General features: G+C 50.7%; 1 protein-coding gene across 8 annotated transcripts in view; it reads right to left on the reverse strand.

Moving 5' to 3' along the window:
* The window catches only part of LOC119963564 (serine/threonine-protein phosphatase 2B catalytic subunit alpha isoform), a 400495-nt gene extending 382802 nt beyond the window's left edge, over positions 1-17693 (reverse strand). For 2 of the 8 annotated variants that reach the window (XM_038792881.1, XM_038792873.1), the window contains exons 1-2: positions 17487-17692; positions 17337-17449 (exon numbers count right to left, since the gene is read on the reverse strand). In XM_038792881.1, coding sequence (XP_038648809.1) covers positions 17337-17388 — 52 coding nt within the window. In that variant the 5' untranslated portion in view covers positions 17389-17449; positions 17487-17692. The other 6 variants (XM_038792878.1, XM_038792876.1, XM_038792880.1 and 3 more) reach the window with 5 other exon arrangements.
* Between the last annotated feature and the right edge of the window lie 1502 nt (positions 17694-19195).

Consider the following 19195-nt stretch of genomic DNA (forward strand, 5'->3'; position numbering starts at 1 on the left):
CGGCACAGTAGCATATTGGTTAGCACTGTGGCTTTACAGCTCCAGGGTCCCAGGTTCGATTCCCGGCTTGGGTCACTGTCTGCGCGGAGTCTGCACGTTCTCCCCGTGTCTGCGTGGGTTTCCTCCGCTTTCCTCCCACAGTCCAAAGATATGCAGGTTAGGTGGATCGGCCATGCTAAATTGCCCTTAAGTGTCCAAAAAGGTTAGGAGGGGTTATGGGGTTGCAGAGATGGAGTGGGGGATGGGCTTGCGTCGGGTGTTCTTTCAAAGGGTCAGTGTAGACTCTTTGGGCCAAAGGGCCTCATTCTGCACTAAAGGGATTCTATTCTATGAAAACGTGAATGCTCAACTCCTTGATCAGAAGGTAATAGAGTGGGAACCGGGTGGAACACTGCGTCAGACTGACAACACTTCACTGTAGACTAAGAAAACAATATGTGAAAAGTCTCTATCCAACTCTAATGGGGCAATAACACTGCCCCAAAACAGCACTAACTTGGCAAACCTCTGAGCGGCTTTATTATGTGCTACATAGAAAAATCTATATAATTTTTGTAAATAAAACAGTCTCAATTTGCCCACAATATTAACGGAGGTGAAGCCGAGGGCCTGGCTGTGGTGGGCCTGGGGCAAGCATACATGGGAAAATAAAGCTCATTTCCACATTGCATTAGTCTAACAAGACTTTACTGGAATATCTTGCCTTCTGAAGAAAGATAAACAGAAGCAACGTTCAGTATTTTCTTTCTATATTGCAGAAAAAAGTTGCTGAAGCTTTTCGTCTAGTACTCGTCAGGACAAATGCAAGAATGTCAAATTTCAAAGAATGACCACAATTTGCGCTACAGGAGAAAAGGGTGAGGACTGGTTGGCAAGATGACTGACGCGCTGAAGCATTGTCATGCAAAAAGCAACGGGAAACTATAAGCTCCTGTTCAAGTTCTGTATTACCAAGCAGCTGTTGTATATGTTATATATATATATGTTACATATATTAATACCAAAGCAGCTGTTGCATGTTATATATATTATATATGTTGTATATATTAATGCCAAGCAGCTGTTGTATATGTTATATATATGTTGTATATATTAATACCAAGCGGCTGTTGTATGTTATATATTTATATATATTAATACCAAGCAGCTATTGTATGCTATATATATTAATGCCAAGCAGCTGTTGCATGTTATATATATATGTTGTATATATTAATGCCAAGCAGCTGTTGTACATGTTATATATATGTTGTATATATTAATGCCAAGCAGCTGTTGTATATGTTATATATATGTTGTATATATTAATGCCAAGCAGCTGTTGTATATGTTATATATATGTTGTATATATTAATGCCAAGCAGCTGTTGTATATGTTATATATATGTTGTATATATTAATGCCAAGCAGCTGTTGTATATGTTATATATATGTTGTATATATTAATACCAAGCAGCTGTTGTATATGTTATATATATGTTGTATATATTAATGCCAAGCAGCTGTTGTATGTTATATATATGTTGTATATATTAATGCCAAGCAGCTGTTGTATATGTTATATATAGAACATAGAACAGTACAGCACAGAACAGGCCCTTCGGCCCTCAATGTTGTGCCGAGCCATGATCACCCTACTCAAACCCACGTATCCACCCTATACCCAACAACTCTCCCCCCTTAACTTTACTATAGGACACAACGGGCAATTTAGCATGGCCAATCCACCTAACCCGCACATCTTTGGACTGTGGGAGGAAACCGGAGCACCCGGAGGAAACCCACGCACACAGGGGGAGGACGTGCAGACTCCACACAGACGTTGTATATATGTTGTATATATTAATGCCAAGCAGCTGTTGTATATATTATATATATGTTGTATATATTAATGCCAAGCAGCTGTTGTATATGTTATATATATGTTGTATATATTAATGCCAAGCAGCTGGATTTCTATAACACATTTCACGGTCAAATAAACAATATTAATCAGGAAATAATCGACAGGCACTTGGGAGGTTTTATCCAGCGAGTGGCAAGGACCCGGGACTCTCTGCCCATGATGGTGCTGGAAGCAAAGACAACAAATGATTTCTGAAGGAAACTGGATGGGTGTGTGGTGGAAAACAGACTTAGATCTACAGGGATTGGGCAAGGCAATGGGAGAGTCCTGATAATTCTCTGGAGGGCTGGCATGTACCCAATGGGTGGAGTGGCCTCCCTCCATCCTGGCAACGACTCTGTAACTTCATGAAGCACTTTAAGTGTAGTGACTGCTCTAACGTTGGAAACACACTGCGAACTGATACACAGCAAGATCCCATAAACCGCAACAAGACAATGACCACATAATCTGCGTTCATAACACTGAGGGTTGAATATTGGCCAGGACATCAACAGTGTACACAGAGTACAGCAGGATTCTTTTGATGAACAATGAAACTGCTAATTTCCTGTTAGTGTTGGGTGATCCAGATGGGGCTTCCCAAAGAATCAGCCAGGGTTTGCCTTGCCTTCTAACTAAGCCCCTCTCCACGTTCACAGGTTGCAATTGAGCATCGAATTGCAAATGTCAGTTATGAGTATATTCACACAAAAGAGGCTTAACCACTTAGGCAGTGATTAACTAAGATAAATTCATCCCGAAGCAATCTGCACACAAACCACGGCCAGTTACAATATCTAGTCTATTAATGAGAAAGTTAAGCAAGTCTCTCAGACGAACAAATCACATTCTATCACCTATCCTAATGAAGTCCCATCTAGGGTCACGTTTTAGAACAGCCGTGTTACAAATAACACAATATTAAACTATCCTAGTACTGGATTTAGCCGCCTCGCAGAGTGATGTGAAGCAACACAGTTATTAAGGGAGTTACTATGGTTACAGCTAGTGCTGAAGCAAGCAGCCTGTTCCTCCGCAAAGCACCCACCACCACCACACACGACTGCCAGAGGCTAGCAGGCAGCTCATTTGGACTAGGCCCGTTACATGGTGACGTGTAATGAATTTCCTATTCCACACACATGATATTGCCCAGATCCACTGTTTATATTGAACACAACTGCAACAAGATTAAGATGGCAAACTGGAGTGGGCTGGGCGGGGGGGGCGAGGGAGGAGAAAGTCAGGATTAGAAAAACAGTACAGCTCAAGTAATTTATAATCTTTTTCACCTCTGCACCATCGCCAGCAACCAATTGCAATAGTTTTAAATATTAATAATGCACTCTTCCCCCCCCCCCCAAACAAAATCATTGCAGGTTTTTTGGGAACAATTACTGTTCTGCTGACCCACACTTTACACCTCTGAAATGCAATGTGATGACAACAGATGTGAAATAAATCACAAGTGATTGAATTAAAAAGTAACCAGAGTCTATCCTCAATCAAAATGATCCCAGACCCTGAAGTAAGGCACTGCATTTTTAAAATGTTCTGGCAATTTCGTGCACTTGTAAAGTTACATTTCAAATGATCAATTCACAATATACTGCATCAAACAAGCAAAGCGCAACAGTTTCTGTACGCCCCACACTGTCAGACACACTTTAATGAATCTTGGTTGATTTCTCCTGCAGAAAGCAGCTCTCCCTCTCTCTGCCCCATTTAAAGTGTAAATCACAAGAGTTACAAAGGTAGAAAAATGATCTCCCAAAGCTCTGCCCTTCAATGGCTGCTAAACACCTTGGTACCAGCTTGAGGCTGCGAATGGTGTTACATCAATAACGTGCCTTCTCCTCCCATATGCCTGGTACAGGGGAAGGGTAGGAGAGGTCTCGCTGCCCCACTATCTTGGGGGGGGGGGGGGGGGGGGGGGCTCGGTCGCTGTGTCACTGTCTTGGAGGGGGGGGGGGGGGGTGAAACGACTCGGGGCTAGCTCCCTTTTAATTCATCCACAGGATAGAGCATCGCTGAGGAGGTGGTGGTGAGCTGCCTTCTTGAATCGCTGCAGCCCATGACATCTCATGTGAAGGTGACTCAGTAAAATATACAAACAAATGAATTAGGAGCATTAGGGCCTGATTATGGCTTATTTCTCCTCAACTCCTCCATGTTCACCATTCTCCCACAATGCATATCCTCCACTGTCCAGGTGGATGGTTCTGCCTTCACTGTCACACTTTCCCAACCACTCATAGCCACAGAATCCCTCACAGAATGCCTTCTCTTCCCAATCCCACAACCATCAACTTTGGAGACCACTCCTGCCCCCAACCTGCCCTCCCACCGCCCCTCGTTATTACCGATGTGCTGCCCATACACAGCAACCGTTTTCAAATATAAATTGGTAATCCCCAGATCTACCTCAACAGCACCTCGATCAACTGCTTCAATACCTCTGCCTCACTACCCCACTCTGCACCTGCAAGATGTTTAAATCTGACCTCTGTGATCAAGCGTTCAGCAATATTTTGGCACCTAGACAGAGGGCCATGGGCAGAGAGGTGGGGGGGGGGGGGGGGAGCACCGAGTGGGCGGGGGTGGGAACTGGGCAGTTCCCTGTGCTCAGGTGCTGGGAAGCTGCGGCACCTCAAGCCAGGCACAGCCACTGCATTGCGCCCCACTTCTCAAGGTCAGGGATCGGCTTCTTTATCTAATTCACAGAAATATCTCAAACAACAAGAAGCATTTAAATATAATTCGCTCCACCCCCCCCCCCCCCCCACACCTTCACACCCCCCCCCCCCACCCCCACCCCAGCTCCCCCCAAAATGCTCCAACTAACAAACAGACACGCAAACACTGCGTTCACACATACACGTGTTCGGGTACATGGACTCAAATCTACAGCTGCAGTTACATTCTGCAAAAAGAACACCAACCTCCAATTCTTGTTATAATCTCCAATCCCAGTCACAATGTAACAATCCCCACTCCCAATGTAACAATCCCCAATCACAATGTAACAATCCCCAATCCCAACGTAACAATCCCCAATCCCAGTCACAACGTAACAATCCCCAATCTCAGTCACAACGTAACAATCCCAGTCACAACGTAGTAGGTATAGGTATATACCGCAAGGCAAGAATTATAGCTGGGGGAAAGGCAATTATGATGCTATTCGGCAAGATTTAGGATGTATAGGATGGGGAAGGAAACTGCAGGGGATGGGTACAATCGAAATGGGGAGCTTTTTCAAGGAACAGCTACTGCGTGTCCTTGATAAGTATGTACCTGTCAGGCAGGGAGGAAGTTGTCGAGCAAGGGAACCGTGGTTTACTAAGGAAGTTGAAGCACTTGTCAAGAGGAAGAAGAAGGCTTATGTTAGGATGAGACATGAAGGCTCAGTTAGGGCACTTGAGAGTTACAAGTTAGCCAGGAAGGACCTAAAGGGAGAGTTAAGAAGAGCGAGGAGAGGACACGAAAAGTCGTTGGCGGACAGGATCAAGGAAAACCCTAAGGCTTTCTATAGGTATATCAGGAACAAAAGAACGACTAGAGTAAGATTAGGGCCAATCAAGGATAGTAGTGGAAAGTTGTGTGTGGAATCAGAGGAGATAGGGGAAGCGTTAAATGGATATTTTTCGTCAGTGTTTACACTGGAGAAAGACAATGTTGTCGAGGAGAACACTCAGGTTCAGTCGACCAGGCTAGATGGAATTGAGGTTCAAAAGGAGGAGGTGTTAGCAATTTTGGGAAATGTCAAAATAGATAAGTCCCATGGGCCAGATGGGATTTATCCTAGGATTCTCTGGGAAGCCAGGGAGGAGATTGCAGAGCCTTTGTCCTTGATCTTTATGTCGTCTTTGTCGACAGGAATAGTGCCGGAAGACTGGAGGATAGCAAATGTTGTCCCCTTGTTCAAGAAGGGGAGTAGAGACAACCCTGGTAATTATACACCTGTGAGCCTTACTTCGGTTGTGGGTAAAATGTTGGAAAAGGTTATAAGAGATAGGGTTTATAATCATCTTGAAAAGAACAAGTTGATTAGCGATAGTCAACACGGTTTTGTGAAGGGTAGGTCATGCCTCACAAACCTTATTGAGTTTTTTGAGAAGGTGACCAAACAGGTGGATCAGGGTAAAGCTGTTGATGTGGTGTATATGGATTTCAGTAAGGTGTTTGATAAGGTTCCCCACGGTAGGCTATTGCAGAAAATAAGGAAGTATGGAATTGAAGGTGATTTAGCGGTTTGGATCAGTAATTGGCTAGCTGAAAGAAGACAGAGGGTGGTGGTTGATGGCAAATGTTCATCCTGGAGTTCAGTTACTAGTGGTGTACCGCAAGGATCTGTTTTGGGGCCACTGCTGTTTGTCATTTTTATAAATGACCTGGAAGAGGGTGTAGAAGGATGGGTTAGTAAATTTGCAGATGACACGAAGGTTGGTGGAGTTGTGGATAGTGCTGAATGATGTTATAGGATACAGAGGGACATAGATAAGCTGCAGAGCTGGGCTGAGAGGTGGCAGATGGAGTTTAATGCGGAAAAGTGTGAGGTGGTTCACTTTGGAAGGAGTAACAGGAATGCAGAGTACTGGGCTAATGGCAAGATTCTTGGTAGTGTAGATGAACAGAGAGATCTCGGCATCCAGGTACATAAATCCCTGAAAGTTGCCACCCAGGTTAATAGGGCTGTTAAGAAGGCATATGGTGTGCTAGCCTTTATAAGCAGGGGGATTGAGTTTCGGAACCACAAGGTCATGCTGCAGCTGTACATAACTCTGGTGCGGCCGCACCTGGAGTACTGCGTGCAGTTTTGGTCACCACATTATAGGAAGGATGTGGAAGCTTTGGAAAGGGTTCAGAGGAGATTTACTAGGATGTTGCCTGGTATGGAGGAAAGGTCTTACGAGGAAAGGCTCAGGGAATTGAGGTTGTTTTCGTTAAAGAGGAGAAGGCTGAGAGGTGACTTAATAGAGACATATAAGATAGTCAGAGGGTTAGATAGGGTGGACAGTGAGAGTCTTTTTCCTCGGATGGTGATGACCAACACGAGGGGACATAGCTTTAAATTGAGGGGTGATAGATATAGGACAGATGTCAGAGGCAGTTTCTTTACTCAGAGAGTAGTAGGGGTGTGGAACGCCCTGCCTGCAACAGTAGTAGACTCGCCAACTTTAAGGGCATTTAAGTGGTCACTGGATAGACATATGGATGAAAATGGAATAGTGTAGGTCAGATAGGCTTCAGATGGTTTCACAGGTCGGCGCAACATCGAGGGCCGAAGGGCCCGTACTGCGCTGTAGTGTTCTATGTTCTATGTAACAATCCCCAATCCCAACGTAACAATCCCCAACCCCAGTCACAACGTAACAATCCCCAATCCCGGTCACATCGTAACAATCCCCAGTCCCAGTCACAATGTAACAATCCCCAATCCCAGTCCCAATGTAACAATCCCCAATCCCAGGCACAATGTAACAATCCCCAATCAAGATGGAGAGGAATTCTAAGGCTAGGGTCCTGAATCTTAACAAAGGAAACTACGATGAAATGAGGTGCGAGTCGGCTATGAACGATTGGGGAATGTTACTAAACGGGATGACAGTAGATAGGCAATGATAAACATTCAAGGACACATAGGGGGACTGCACCTATTGCTTATTCCTGCCTGGCACAAAAGTAAAACGGGAAAGGCGTCCAATCCGTAGCTTACAAGGGAAATTAGGGATAGTATTCAATCCAAGGAAGAAGCACACAAACTGGCCAAGAGATACAACAGGTCTCAGGATTGGGAGCCATTTAGAATTCAGCAAAGGAGGATTAAGGGATTGATTAAGAAAGGGAAAATAGAGTACGAGAGTAAGCTTGCAGGGAACATAAAGATTGACTGTACAAGTTTCTATAGGTATGTGAAGAGAAAAAGATTGGTGAAGACAAATGTAGGTCCCTTACAGTCAGAAACAGGGGAATGTATTATAGGGGGACAAAGAAATGACTGAGCAACTAAATATATACTTTGGTTCTGTCTTCACAAATGAGGACACAAATCAGATATCAGAAATGTTGGGGAACACAGGGTTAGTGAGAGGGAAGAACAAAAGGTGATCAATATCAGTAGAGAAATGGCGATGATGGGATTGAAGGCTGATAAATCCCCAGGGCCGGATAATCTACATCCCAGGGTACTGAAGGAGGTGGCTCGAGAAATAATGGATGAATTGGTGGTCATCTTCCAGGATTCTATAGACTGCGGAATCGTTCCTGCAGATAGAATAATAGAATCTGTACAGTGCAGGAGAACATTCAGCACATTGAGTCTGCACCCTCTGAACCCTTAGTTGCACTCCCCCTAACCCCACCTAATCCTTGGACACACCGGACAATTGATCATGGCCATCCACCTAACCTGCACATCTTTGGGCTGTGGGAGGAAACCGGAGCACCCAGAGGAGCCCCACAGAGACATGGGGAGAATGTGCAGACTCCTCACAGACAGTAACCCGAGGCCGGAATCGAACCCGGGTCCTTGGCGCTGTGAGGCGTCAGTGCTAACCACTGTGCCCCCGTGCCTCCATTGGAGGGTGGCTAATGTAACTCCACTATTTAAAAAAGGGAGGTAGAGAGAAAGCAGGGAATTATAGACCAGTAAGCCTGACGTCAGTAGTTTGGAAAATTCTAGAATCCATTATCAAAGATTTTATAGAAAAGTCCCGCAGAAGAGATTATCGTGCAAGATTAAAGCGCGTGGGATTAGGAGTAGTGCATTGAGATGGATAGAAAACTGGTTAGCAGAGAGGAAACAAAGAGTAGGAATTGACGGGACTTTTTCCAAGTGGCAGGCAGTAACTAGTGGGATGCCACAGGAATTGGTGCTGGGCCCCCAGCTATTCATCATATATATTAATGATTTAGATGAGGGAACTAAATATATCTCCAAATTTGCAGGTGACACCATGTTGGATGGGAGGGTGAGCTGTGAGGAGGATGCAGAAATCCTTCAGTGTGATTTAGACAAGTTGAGTGAGTGGGCAAATGAATGGCAGATGCAGTATAATTTGGATAAATGTGGGGTTATCCACTTTGGTAGCAAAATCGAGAAGGCAGATTATTGTCTTAATGGCCATAAATTAGGATTGGGGAGTGTGCAGCAGGACCTGGGTGTCCTCGTACACCAGTCACTGAAGGTAAGCATGCAGGTACAGCAGGTGGTAAAGAAGGCAAATGGTATGTTGGCCTTCATGATGAGAGGATTCGAGTACAGGAGCAGGGATGTCTTGCTGCAATTAAACAGGGTCTTGGTGAGGCCGCACCTAGAATATTGTGTCATTCACCTGAGGAAGGAGCAGTGCTCCGAAAGCTAGTGTTTGAAACAAACATGTTGGACTTTAACCTGGTGTTGTAAGACTTCTTACTGTGCTCACCCCAGTCCAGTGCCGGCATCTCCACATCATGAAATAGTGTGTGCAGTTTTGGTCTCCTTATCTGAGGAAGGATGTTCCAACGAGAGAGGGAATGTAGAGAAGGTTTACCAGGCTGATTCCTGGGATGGCGGGACTGACGTACGAGGAGAGATTGAATCGGTTGGGATGGTATTCAATGGAGTTCAGAAGAACGATAGAATTAAGTTTCTAACAGTCTCCCCGTGTAAGAGTGAGTCTCACCCCAACAATCCAATGATGTGCAGGGTAGGTACATTGGCCACGCTAAATTGTCACATAATTGGAAACAACATAATTAAAAATAAATACATTTTTAAAAAATAATTTTTTTTTTTAACAGTACTGCACAGGATAGATACAGGAAGGATGGTCCCGATGGTGGGTGAGTCCAGAACCCGGGGTCTCAGTCTGAGGATACGGGCTACACCATTTGGGACAGAGGTGAGAACTCTCGTCACCCAGAGAGTGGTGAGTTTGTGGAATTTGTTACCACACAAAGTAGTTGAGTCCGAAACATTGTTTGTTTTCAAGAAGCAGTTGGATATAGCACTGAGGGTAAAGGGGATCAAAGGATATGGGGGAAAAGTGGGATTAGGGTATTGAGTTGGATGATAAACCACAGTCATAATGAATGGCGGAGCAGGCTAGAAGGGCCGAATGGCCTCCTCCTGCTCCTATTTTTTCTGTTTCTAATCCCCAATCCCAGTCACAATGTAACAGTCCCCAATCCCAGTCACAATGTAACAATCCCCAATCCCGGTCACAATGTAACAGTCCCCAATCCCAGTCACAATGTAACAGTCCCCAATCCCAGTCACAATGTAACAGTCCCCAATCCCAGTCACAATGTAACAGTCCCCAATCCCAGTCACAATGTAACAGTCCCCAATCCCAGTCACAATGTAACAGTCCCCAATCCCAGTCACAATGTAACAGTCCCCAATCCCAGTCACAATGTAACAGTCCCCAATCCCAGTCACAATGTAACAGTCCCCAATCCCGGTCACAATGTAACAGTCCCCAATCCCGGTCACAATGTAACACTGCCCAATCCCAGTCACAATCCCCAATCCCGGTCACAATGTAACAGTCCCCAATCCCAGTCACAATGTAACAGTCCCCAATCCCAGTCACAATGTAACAGTCCCCAATCCCAGTCACAATGTAACAATCCCCAATCCCAGTCACAATGTAACAGTCCCCAATCCCAGTCACAATGTAACAATCCCCAATCCCGGTCACAATGTAACAGTCCCCAATCCCAGTCCCAATGTAACAATCCCCAATCCCAGTCCCAATGTAACAATCCCCAATCCCAGTCACAATGTAACAATCCCAGTCACAATGTAACAATCCCCAATCCCAGTCACAATGTAACACTGCCCAATCCCAGTCACAATGTAACACTGCCCAATCCCAGTCACAATGTAAAAGTCCATAATCCCGGTCACAATGTAACAGTCCCCAATCCCAGTCACAATGTAACAGTCCCCAATCCCGGTCACAATGTGACAGTCCCCAATCCCGGTCACAATGTAACAGTCCCCAATCCCAGTCACAATGTAACAGTCCCCAATCCCAGTCACAATGTAACAGTCCCCAATCCCAGTCACAATTTAACAATCCCCAATCCCAGTCACAATGTAACAGTCCCCAATCCCAGTCACAATGTAACAATCCCCAATCCCGGTCACAATGTAACAGTCCCCAATCCCAGTCCCAATGTAACAATCCCCAATCCCAGTCCCAATGTAACAATCCCCAATCCCAGTCACAATGTAACAATCCCAGTCACAATGTAACAATCCCCAATCCCAGTCACAATGTAACACTGCCCAATCCCAGTCACAATGTAAAAGTCCATAATCCCGGTCACAATGTAACAGTCCCCAATCCCAGTCACAATGTAACAGTCCCCAATCCCGGTCACAATGTGACAGTCCCCAATCCCGGTCACAATGTAACAGTCCCCAATCCCGGTCACAATGTAACACTCCCCAATCCCAGTCACAATGTAACAGTCCCCAATCCCAGTCACAATGTAACAGTCCCCAATCCCAGTCACAATGTAACAGTCCCCAATCCCAGTCACAATGTAACAGTCCCCAATCCCAGTCACAATGTAACAGTCCCCAATCCCAGTCACAATGTAACAGTCCCCAATCCCGGTCACAATGTAACAGTCCCCAATCCCGGTCACAATGTAACAATCCCCAATCCCGGTCACAATGTAACAATCCCCAATCCCGGTCACAATGTAACACTGCCCAATCCCAGTCACAATGTAAATGTCCCCAATCCCAGTCACAATGTAACAGTCCCCAATCCCAGTCACAATGTAACACTGCCCAATCCCAATCACAATGTAAAAGTCCCCAATCCCAGTCACAATGTAACAATCCCCAAACCCCGTCACAATGTAACAATCCCCAATCCCAGTCACAATGTAACAGTCCCCAATCCCAGTCACAATGTAACACTCCCCAATCCCGGTCACAATGTAACAGTCCCCAATCCCGGTCACAATGTAACAATCCCCAATCCCCAATCCCGGTCACAATGTAACACTCCCCAATCCCAGTCACAATGTAACAATCCCAGTCACAATGTAACAATCCCCAATCCCAGTCACAATGTAACACTGCCCAATCCCAGTCACAATGTAACACTGCCCAATCCCAGTCACAATGTAAAAGTCCATAATCCCGGTCACAATGTAACAATCCCCAATCCCAGTCCCAATGTAACAATCCCCAATCCCAGTCACAATGTAACAATCCCAGTCACAATGTAACAATCCCCAATCCCAGTCACAATGTAACACTGCCCAATCCCAGTCACAATGTAACACTGCCCAATCCCAGTCACAATGTAAAAGTCCATAATCCCGGTCACAATGTAACAGTCCCCAATCCCAGTCACAATGTAACAGTCCCCAATCCCGGTCACAATGTGACAGTCCCCAATCCCGGTCACAATGTAACAGTCCCCAATCCCGGTCACAATGTAACACTCCCCAATCCCAGTCACAATGTAACAGTCCCCAATCCCAGTCACAATGTAACAGTCCCCAATCCCAGTCATAATGTAACAGTCCCCAATCCCAGTCACAATGTAACAGTCCCCAATCCCAGTCACAATGTAACAGTCCCCAATCCCAGTCACAATGTAACAGTCCCCAATCCCGGTCACAATGTAACAGTCCCCAATCCCGGTCACAATGTAACAATCCCCAATCCCGGTCACAATGTAACAATCCCCAATCCCGGTCACAATGTAACACTGCCCAATCCCAGTCACAATGTAAATGTCCCCAATCCCAGTCACAATGTAACAGTCCCCAATCCCAGTCACAATGTAACACTGCCCAATCCCAGTCACAATGTAAAAGTCCCCAATCCCAGTCACAATGTAACAATCCCCAAACCCCGTCACAATGTAACAATCCCCAATCCCAGTCACAATGTAACAGTCCCCAATCCCAGTCACAATGTAACACTCCCCAATCCCGGTCACAATGTAACAGTCCCCAATCCCGGTCACAATGTAACAATCCCCAATCCCGGTCACAATGTAACACTCCCCAATCCCGGTCACAATGTAACACTCCCCAATCCCGGTCACAATGTAACACTCCCCAATCCCGGTCACAATGTAACACTCCCCAATCCCGGTCACAATGTAACAGTCCCCAATCCCAGTCACAATGTAACACTCCCCAATCCCGGTCACAATGTAACACTCCCCAATCCCGGTCACAATGTAACAGTCCCCAATCCCGGTCACAATGTAACAGTCCCCAATCCCAGTCACAATGTAACAGTCCCCAATCCCGGTCACAATGTAACACTCCCCAATCCCAGTCACAATGTAACAACCCCAATCCCAGTCTCAATGTAACAATCCCCAATCCCAATGTAACAATCCCCAATCCCAATGTAACAATCCCCAATCCCAATGTAACAATCCCCAATCCCAATGTAACAATCCCCAATCCCAGTCCCAATGTAACAATCCCCAATCCCAGTCACAATGTAACAATCCCCAATCCCAGTCACAATGTAACAGTCCCCAATCCCAGTCCCAATGTAACAATCCCGGTCACAATGTAACAGTCCCCAATCCCAGTCACAATGTAACAATCCCCAATCCCAGTCACAATGTAACACTGCCCAATCCCAGTCCCAATGTAACAATCCCGGTCACAATGTAACAGTCCCCAATCCCAGTCACAATGTAACAATCCCCAATCCCAGTCACAATGTTTCCTGTCTCCCTGCCTGTCTCTCTCTCTCTCTCTCTCTCTCCCTAACCCCCAGTCTCTCTCTCTCCCTCCTTAACCCCAGTCTCTCTCTCCCTAACCCCCAATCTCTCACTCTCTCGCTCCCTAACCCCCAGTCTCTCTCTCTCTCCCCCTAACCCCCTAACCCCCAGACTCTCTCTCTCTCTCTCTCTCTCCCCCTAACCCCAATCTCTCTCTCTCTCTCTTCCCTAACCCCCAGTCACTCTCTCTCCCTCACCCCCCAATCTCTCGCTCTCTCTCCCTAACCCCCAGTCTCTCTCTCTCTCTCTCTCCCTAACCCCCAGTCTCTCTCTCTCTCTCCCTAACCCCCCAATCTCTCTCTCTCCCTAACCCCCAATCTCTCGCTCTCTCTCTCCCTAACCCCCAATCTCTCACTGTCTCTCCCTAACCCCGAGTCTCTCTCTCTCCCTCCTTAACCCCAGTCTCTCTCTCTCTCTCCCTAACCCACAATCTCTCGCTCTCTCTCCCTAACCCCCAGTCTCTCTCTCTCTCCCTCCTTAACCCCAGTCTCTCTCTCCCTAACCCCCCAATCTCTCACTCTCCCCTAACCCCTAGTCTCTCTCTCTCCCTCCTTAACCCCCGTCTCTCTCTCTCTCTCTCTCCCCCAACCCCCAGTCTCTCTCTCTCTCCCTAACCCCATCTCTCTCTCTCTCTCTCTCTCTCCCTAACCCCCAGTCTCTCTCTCCCTAACCCCCAAACTCACTCTCTCCCTAACCCCGTCTCTCTCTCTCCCTCCTTAACCCGTCTCTCTCTCTCTCCCTAACCCCCAATCTGTCGCTCTCTCTCCCTAACCCCCAGTCTCTCTCTCTCCCTAACCCCAAACTCTCTCTCTCTCCCTAACCCGTCTCTCTCTCTCCCTAACCCCCAGTCTCTCTCTCTCCCTAACCCCCAAACTCTCTCTCTCTCTCTCCCTAACCCCCAGTCTCTCTCTCCCTAACCCCCAGTCTCTCTCTCTCCCTAACCCCCAGTCTCTCTCTCTCCCTAACCCCCAGTCTCTCTCTCTCCCTAACCCCCAATCTTTCACTCTCTCTCTCCCTAACCCCCAGTCTCTCTCACTCCCTAACCCCCAATCTCTCGTTCTCTCTCCCTAACCCCACGCTCTCTCCCCCCCCCTCCTTAACCCCAGTCTCTCTCTCCCTAACCCCCAATCTCTCGCTCTCTCTCCCCCTAACCCCTAGTCTCTCTCTCCCTCCTTAACCCCAGTCTCTCTCTCTCTCTCTCTCCCTAACCCCCAATCTCTCTCTCTCTCCCCTAACCCCGTCTCTCTCTCTCCCTCCTTAACCCCAGTCTCTCTCTCTCTCTCTCTCTGACCCGCAATCTCTCGCGCTCTCTCTCCCCTAACCCCCAGTCTCTCTCCCTAACCCCCAATCTCTTGCTCTCTCTCTCCATAACCCCCAATCTCTCGCTCTCTCTCCCTAACCCCAATCTCTCGCTCTCTCTCTCCCTAACCCCCAGTCTCTCTCTCTCTCCCTAACCCCCAATCTCTCGCTCTCTCTCCCTAACCCCCAGTCTCTCTCTCTCTCCCTAACCCCCAATCTCTCGCGCTCTCTCTCCCTAACCCCCAGTCTCTCTCTCTCTCTCCCTCCTTAACCCCAGTCTCTCTCTCTCCCGAGCTCCCAAACCCTCTCTCTCCCTCCTTAACCCCAGTCTTGCTCTCTCTCTCCAGAGCCCCAGTCTCTCTCTCCCTACCCCGCAGTCTCCCTCTCTCCCTCCTTAACCCCAGTCTATCTCTCCCTCCTTAACCCATCTCTCTCTCTCCCTGCACCTCAGTCTCTCTCTCCTCACAATCTCCCTCCCCTTTCTCTCTCCCCTCAGAATCTCTCCCTCCCCTCAGAATCTCTCTCTCCCTCCCCTCAGAATCTCTCTCTCCCTCCCCTCAGAATCTCTCTCTCCCTCCCCTCAGAATCTCTTGCTCCCTCCCCTCAGAATCTCTCTCCCCTCCCCTCAGAATCTCTCTCTCCCCCCTCAGAATCTCTCTCCCCCTCCCCTCAGAATCTCTCTCCCCCTCCCCTCAGAATGTCTCTCCCCCTCCCCTCAGAATCTCTCGCTCCCTCCCCTCAGAATCTCTCGCTCCCTCCCCTCAGAATCTCTCGCTCCCTCCCCTCAGAATCTCTCGCTCCCTCCCCTCAGAATCTCTCGCTCCCTCCCCTCAGAATCTCTCGCTCCCTCCCCTCAGAATCTCTCCCTCCCTCCCCTCAGAATCTCTCCCTCCCTCCCCTCAGAATCTCTCTCTCCCTCCCCTCAGAATCTCTCTCTCTCTCCCCTCAGAATCTCTCTCTCTCTCTCCCCTCAGAATCTCTCTCTCTCTCTCCCCTCAGAATCTCTCTCTCCCTCCCCTCAGAATCTCTCCCCCCTCCCCTCAGAATCTCTCTCTCCCCCCTCAGAATCTCTCTCTCCCTCTCCCCTCAGAATCTCTCTCTCCCTCCCCTCAGAATCTCTCTCTCTCTCTCCCCTCAGAATCTCTCTCTCCCTCCCCTCAGAATCTCTCTCTCCCTCCCCTCAGAATCTCTCCCCCCCTCCCCTCAGAATCTCTCTCTCCCCCCCTCAGAATCTCTCTCTCCCTCTCCCCTCAGAATCTCTCCCTCCCTCCCCTCAGAATCTCTCTCTCCCTCCCCTCAGAATCTCTCTCTCCCTCCCCTCAGAATCTCTCTCTCCCTCCCCTCAGAATCTCTCTCCCTCTCCCCTCAGAATCTCTCTCTCCCCCCTCAGAATCTCTCTCTCTCTCCCCTCAGAATCTCTCTCTCGCCCGCCTCCGCTGCCGCGCTCCCTCTCCTCGGGTCTCTATCCCTCCCTCCCCCACTGCCGCGCTCCCTCTCTCCGGGTCTCTCTCTCTCCCCCACTGCCGCACTCCCTCTCTCCGAGTCTCTCTCTCTCTTTATCCCCCGCTGCCGCGCTCCCTCTCTCCGGGTCTCTCTCTCTCCCCCACTGCCGCGCTCCCTCTCTCCGGGTCTCTCTCTCTCTCCCCCACTGCCGCACTCCCTCTCTCCGGGTCTCTCTCTCTCTCTCCCCCACTGCCGCACTCCCTCTCTCCGGGTCTCTATCCCTCCCTCCCCCCCCCCCCCCCCCACTGCCGCGCTCCCTCTCTCCGGGTCTCTCTCTCTCTCTCCCCCGCTACCGCGCTCCCTCTCTCCGGATCTCTCTGTCTCTCTATCCCGCACTCCCTCTCTCCGAGTCCCCCTCTCTTTATCCCCCGCTGCCGCGCTCCCTCTCTCCGAGTCTCTCTATCCCTCCCTCAGTCGCTGCCGCGCTCACTCTCTCCGGGTCTCTATCTCCCTCCCCCGCTGCCGCGCTCCCTCTCTCCGGGTCTCTCTGTCTCTTTATCCCGTGCTGCCGCGCTCCCTCTCTCCCGGTCTCTCTCTCTCCCTCCCCCGCTGCCGCGCTCCCTCTCTCCCGGTCTCTCTCTCCCTCCCCCGCTGCCGCACTCCCTCTCGCCGGGTCTCTCTCTTTATCCCCTGCTGCCGCGCTCCCTCTCTCCGGGTCTCTCTCTCCCTCCCCCGCTGCCGCACTCCCTCTCTCCGGGTCTCTATCTCCCTCCGTCGCTGCCGCGCTCCCTCTCTCCGGGTCTCTATCCCTCCCTGCCCCGCTGCCGCGCTCCCTCTCTCCGGGTCTCTCTCTCCCTCCGTCGCTGCCGCGCTCCCTCTCTCCGGGTCTCTATCCCTCCCTGCCCCGCTGCCGCGCTCCCTCTCTCCGGGTTACTCACATTTCACCGCCCTCTCGGTGGTTGATTGAATTTTCGGTTCTTTCTCGGACATTTCACATCAAACACCCGGGACCGGGACACGGAGCGGAGCGGAGCGGGATCCGGGCCGGGGCTCTGAGTCGGGACACGGAGCGGGATCCGGGCCGGGGCAGCGCCGCACACTGACACTGGATCGGAGCGGGGCCGGGGAGCGGAGGGCAGACCGGGGAGCGGATCCGGGATGCGGAGCGGGGAAGCGCACACTGGCCGGGGACCGGGGCTGTGAGTCGGTATCGGGCGGGTTCCGGGGCCGCGGGTGGATCCGAAGCCGTTTCTGTCTCTGAATCCGGATCCTGAAGCTGCGAAACCCCGCCCACCGGATAGCCACTCCCCCTGCAAACCCCGCCCACCGGATAGCCACTCCCCCTGCAAACCCCGCCCACCGGATAGCCACTCCCCCTGCAAACTCCGCCCACCGGATAGCCACTCCCCCTGCAAACCCCGCCCACCGGATAGCCACTCCCCCTGCAAACCCCGCCCACCGGATAGCCACTCCCCCTGCAAACCACGCCCACCGGATAGCCACTCCCCCTGCAAACCCCGCCCACCGGATAGCCACTCCCCCTGCAAACCCCGCCCACCGGATAGCCACTCCCCCTGCAAACCCCGCCCACCGGATAGCCACTCCCCCTGCAAACCCGCCCACCGGATAGCCACTCCCCCTGCAAACCACGCCCACCGGATAGCCACTCCCCCTGCAAACCCCGCCCACCGGATAGCCACTCCCCTGCAAACCCCGCCCACCGGATAGCCACTCCCCCTGCAAACTCCGCCCACCGGATAGCCACTCCCCCTGCAAACCCCGTCCACCGGATAGCCACTCCCCCTGCAAACCCCGCCCACCGGATAGCCACTCCCCCTGCAAACCCCGCCCACCAGATAGTCACTCCCCCTGCAAACCCCGCCCAGCGGATAGCCACTCCCCCTGCAAACCCGCCCACCGGATAGCCACTCCCCCTGCAAACCCCGCCCACCGGATAGCCACTCCCCCTGCACACCCCGCCCACCGGATAGCCACTCCCCATGCAAACCCCGCCCACCGGATAGCCACTCCCCCTGTAAACCCCGCCCACCGGATAGCCACTCCCCCTGCAAACCCCGCCCACCGGATAGCCACTCCCCCTGCAAACCCCGCCCACCGGATAGCCACTCCCCCTGCAAACCCCGCCCACCGGATAGCCACACCCCTGCAAACCCCGCCCACCGGATAGCCGCTCCCCCTGCAAACCCCGCCCACCGGATAGCCTCGCCCCCTACAAACCCCGCCCACCGGATAGCCACGCCCCCTGCAAACCCCGCCCACCAGATAGCCACTCCCCCTGCAAACCCCGCCCACCGGATAGCCACTCCCCCTGCAAACCCCGCCCACTGGATAGACCCACCCACCGGATAGCCTCGCCCCCTGCAAACCCCGCCCACCGGATAGCCCCGCCCACCGGATAGCCTCGCCCCCTGCAAACCCCGCCCACCGGATAGCCCCGCCCACCGGATAGCCACTCCCCCTGCAAACCCCGCCCACCGGATAGCCACTCCCCCTGCAAACGCCGCCCACCGGATAGCCACTCCCCCTGCAAACCCCGCCCACCGGATAGCCACTCCCCCTGCACACCCCGCCCACCGGATAGCCACTCCCCATGCAAACCCCGCCCACCGGATAGCCACTCCCCCTGCAAACCCCGCCCACCGGATAGCCACTCCCCCTGCAAACCCCGCCCACCGGATAGCCACTCCCCCTGCAAACCCCGCCCACCGGATAGCCACTCCCCCTGCAAACCCCGCCCACCGGATAGCCACACCCCCTGCAAACCCCGCCCACCGGA

This window comes from Scyliorhinus canicula, chromosome 3, assembly GCF_902713615.1.
Source record: "Scyliorhinus canicula chromosome 3, sScyCan1.1, whole genome shotgun sequence".
NCBI classification, from domain to species: domain Eukaryota; kingdom Metazoa; phylum Chordata; class Chondrichthyes; order Carcharhiniformes; family Scyliorhinidae; genus Scyliorhinus; species Scyliorhinus canicula.